This window comes from Exophiala oligosperma (genome assembly GCF_000835515.1).
Source record: "Exophiala oligosperma strain CBS 72588 unplaced genomic scaffold supercont1.84, whole genome shotgun sequence".
Taxonomy (NCBI): domain Eukaryota; kingdom Fungi; phylum Ascomycota; class Eurotiomycetes; order Chaetothyriales; family Herpotrichiellaceae; genus Exophiala; species Exophiala oligosperma.
In genome coordinates this window covers 4,154-8,570 of record NW_015622901.1, presented here as the reverse complement: position 1 = coordinate 8,570, position 4,417 = coordinate 4,154, and the positions used below count along the sequence as shown (strand labels likewise).

At 48.8% G+C, this 4,417-nt stretch overlaps 1 protein-coding gene across 1 annotated transcript; it reads right to left on the bottom strand.

Moving 5' to 3' along the window:
- Positions 1-1,322: 1,322 nt before the first annotated feature.
- Positions 1,323-1,853, bottom strand: PV06_11862 (uncharacterized protein; the record flags this gene model as incomplete). The annotated part of the gene is made up of 1 exon (XM_016413608.1): positions 1,323-1,853. The coding sequence occupies one exon, from the start codon at positions 1,851-1,853 to the stop codon at positions 1,323-1,325; it is 531 nt and encodes a 176-aa protein (XP_016256014.1).
- Between the last annotated feature and the right edge of the window lie 2,564 nt (positions 1,854-4,417).

Below are 4,417 nucleotides of genomic sequence, written 5' to 3'. Positions count from 1 at the left end.
ATGCGATCGAACACATGAATCAGTACGGGGAGGGCGTCAACCAGATCCCTCATGGCTACCAGGGCGCCGTCGCGGAACATCACGCCGACGGGACCCCTTACGCTCCGCTAGGCGCCCACGAGGATCCGATGCACCAGGAAGGTGAAGACTATGGAGAAGAAATGGAGCATGAAGGAGGAGAAGAACACGAAATGGGACATATGCACGGGGAGGAGATGGAACCTGACTTTGACGAAGAGTAGATGAGAAAAGCGTAGTACGAAGGCGGGCCACATGCGATCCGGCCGAATTTATAGGCACTTGCATTGACTGCAGCAGCCATAACCCACTTATTATAATGGCGAACAACACTGTAAGGACCTCTCCAGCTATCCCAACGTCTTCAACGTAGGCCATGACAGCTAGAGCGCTTACTGCGAACGCAGCTAAGACGAGCAGTTGTTGTCCTGCAACCACAACCCATAGCCCGAAATGCACTTTCCGTGATTTTGAGTCATATAAATCAGCGAACAGGTTCCTGTGAAATGATAGGAGCACTGCTGCCATTGCAGAGTAACCAAGCGAGAGGACGAACATGAGCCAACTAATGGCGAGTAGTCTTCGAACTTGCTTCTTGTCGAATCGAGAATGAGGTGGTGGTTCGTTAAGAGAACCCAGCATGGTCGAAAATGTGAATCCTGCGCCAAGTGTTGCTATACTTCCGCAGACCTCAAATAGTCGATCACACCACTGCAGAATATCTTTACCATCCTTCCGTGACTTCTCCTTAATCTGACGGTTTATAGTCGAAAATGTGATGCGAGTTGGCATGCCTTCAACCTGCCTTAGTCTTAGAGGTCCCGTCATTTCTTCGAACGATGGTGGGCTGTAAATGATGAATTTGGACATAGAAGAACGTAAGCATTGGCAGACTATCTCGTGACTCAACGTGCTTGCGATTTGCATGCTAAGCCAGGTTTAGCTTCGTCTCTCGTATTCTCACGAGTTGGAGGTTCAGCTGAATAAAAAGAGGGTGTTGAAGGTGAATTTAGATGTCAGATACGAGGTTGGATGCCTGTGGTAAAAGCAAATACGTTGGCATCTCCTTCAGTCTCGTCTTCCGTTGGCACTCTGATGGTAGTCTACTGGTTCTCCTTCACACCCACACTGTTTGCCGAGACCCGCAAACGAGAGCTGGTTCCAGCTGATACAGCGCAATACGAAACTCCGCCTTAGACAGGAGTATCTTCCAATGATCTGTCCGTACTTGTCGCCTGAACTTGCCATTACTCTTAGATTCGCTTTTGAGTGGGCTAGAACAGTCGGGCTTAAGCTACCTCGGATTATTCGGGCTGGAACGGACCACGAGCGCGAAGATCTTTGGCCATGGCTTCAATAGTAGCTCCAGCGGCACTCGGAGATTTGTTGATGGCTTGGACACCATTATCCCTACGTATTTGGGCGTTCTCGACTGCCTCCCCAGCAAGATCTTCATTTGAAGGCATCTGCTCATGGTCGGAAACCTCCGTCGGTAAGGTATCTTCTGCTTGGGTTGGAGTTGGCTCCAAGACAGTCACAGCAAGCTCCTCGCGACTGTCGACACACATGTCATCCACCCGGCCATCAGTCGGTGGGAGCTCTTGTTCACGTTCAGGAACAGGAACAGACGCTAGTGAAAGAGCCTGTATAAATGCTTCAGCATCTCCGCAGATTTCGCGAATCAGAGACCCCAGATTCGGATAACGTTGGCAAAGGGAATCACTGTCGTCGGAAAGGCATGTGTAGCAGCGCGCCGCGCTTGAGTTCATCGCCTTGAGAAGGTATTGTTGGAAACTATCGCAAACAGCGTGGCTGTTCTTTGATGGAAGATCCATGTCACTCAAGGCCGAGAGCGATTTTCGAGGGCGGTCACTAGAGGACTCCACAGAATTACACGCGAGGGACGAGAAGCTCACACCGCCCTCCGATATCAGTCACGTCTGACTTCGCTACGAGTAGTAATCCTAGAAGAGGTCGGACTAAAGATGAAAGTGTGGGAAGTGCACGCGTCGTGATGCTAGAATTCTCCGACGAGATCGGAGATGTTTACCCCAGCGCGTATCGTGGCGAGCACGTGATTTGCCCCCTTCTTGAGGTCGCAAATCACATGTCTACGCGTGCCTCGCCGAGATTAGACATTCCAATCGAAGCTGCAGGGCCGAGATGTCAGAGGTAAGCTGAAGGTCCAGGACTACGGGGCTGAAAGCGGGGTATCTTGGCGAGGGCTAGGCGAACACCGCTTGCATTAACTTTACGCTTGAGGCGGAGATACTTTGTTCTGTAAACGAAACCTTTTTCTGCTGAGAATTTTTGTTAGCTTCGCTTCCGCCAACACAACTTTCGACCTCATCGTGCAGGATGTCTTCGCTCAAGAATGACTTCATTCTATCTGAAACTTATAACTGTCTCCTCTACATCCTCCAGAATGCAGAGGTCCAATCACCCTGCAAGTCTCTACAAGGATTATTTTATATTGCAGCCAACCTGTAAGCGGTGGGCCCTGATTATCTCCACTTCCCCAGACATGAGCCACCAAGTTCGCGGGCTCGTATTCTGCAGTTGCCAATCCTGGGGTAGGGTGCACTCACTTGATTCTGTTGACGTGAGCCAACCTTTCCATTAGCAAACAAAATTCTGCTTCTCATCCTCTGTCCCAGCCGACTCCGCCAAATTCTGCGTGTAGGCCCATGTCCTGTCGAAGACGTGGCAAGCGTGTTACTCCTATCCGGCGGTGGCTCCAGCCCAACTTCATTAATCATGGATGGGTCTGCCGCTGTAGTAGGCTGATGAATGAGCTCAAAATATCTAATATATCTGCCACTTTACGGCACAGAGGGATGGTAAGTGTAAAATTGCCACGAGATCTGGTCTGACGGCCAGTCGTAGATTGATCCGGAAGGGGTTTTACACATTGGAGCCTGGAAACCCTCCTTCCACCGTGGACTTAAACTTCTCAAGACCATGGTGGAAGAAATGCCTAGTAGATACCACCCATGCTCAGCTTTTAATTTCAAATCGTAAGCATATTTAATAAAAGCAAAACAGCTTTCTTGTTCACTTCTGTTCTGTGAATCACTCCCTACGTTCAAGAGCTCATCCCTATCACATTGCCAGTATGGAGTCGCATCATACTAATCAAGCACCAATCGATAAACACCTAAAAGAATACGAGGCAGCATGGAAAATAGGCTCCGTCGAGGACCTCATGTCTTTCATGTCAGAAGATGTTTCTTTCTCTGACTTCGGTCCGTCACCTTTTTCACCACAGGAATGTATACTGAATCCGGATAGGAGTTGGCGTACTCGACCTTAACAAAGCTGCCATGGGAGCCTATTTCGCCAAGGTTTTCGGTTCTATTGACAACCTCAAAATCACGACGCATTCGGTTAATGATCAGAAAGCCTTTACTGCTTGGGAATGGGAGTTAACGTTTAACTACGTGAAGCCGGTGGAGGAGGTGGCTCATGAGGAGGCGTTTAGGTCCGAGATGGCAGATGGAAGGACTATGCACATGGTAGGCGTCAGTCTCTTGTGGTGGAATGACAAGGGCAAGATTGTGAAAAAACATGATTATAGCAAAACGGCGGCTAAGTAGCTAGCTATGGCACGTGGTTGCAGGTTTCTGGACTTTCAACTACATGTGCTCTCATTAACAAAAATGAGCACTTGGGACTAGAGCAGCTCATAAAGCGAGCCGCGAGGTCACATATATAGCACCGAATGGCAAACAGCGACTAAAGATGCTGAGTATCTACTGAACTGTCGATGTGTCTGAATATTGGTAATGCCCAACGCCCGGTTGCTTGGTGTCATACCTAGGTGTGAAAGGAGACTAGTCATCTTCAAATGTATTTAACAGACTATGGCTCGGAGCAGCCTTCATTCCCACCTGGTTTCCCAGTTTTATTGGCAAAGCTGTTTACAGTTGGCCGCGTCCAAACAATTTAACATTCCTTCCAAATTTCTCATGCTGCTAGTTCTCCCCTTGAACTTCTCGAAACCAGATGAAAATGCACTTTCATGCCTCAATGTCAGGCCCACATACTCTTCTTACCATTGTCTGTGCTGGGGACTGCTACCGCTCTTATTTCTGCACCCAACCGCGAGACTACAAGTTATTTCAGCCAACACAAGTTCGAACCCAAATTATGATGACGTGTCGAAACAGCTGAGAAAAGGTGGCCTTACTCCCAAATATCTCATCCATCGCTGACCACTCACGCGTTGTATCGCTCGCACAAATTTTGCAATACAAATCTGTAGGCTGATCACCTCGTTGCAAATCCACGTTCGAGGTTTTCAGCCAGTTTTCCCTAGGGGCGACGTGACCTAGACCTCAGCCTTCTTCGCTATTATCACTTTCGTTCTGAGAATCATGAGTCCCTGTTTCCTCAGATA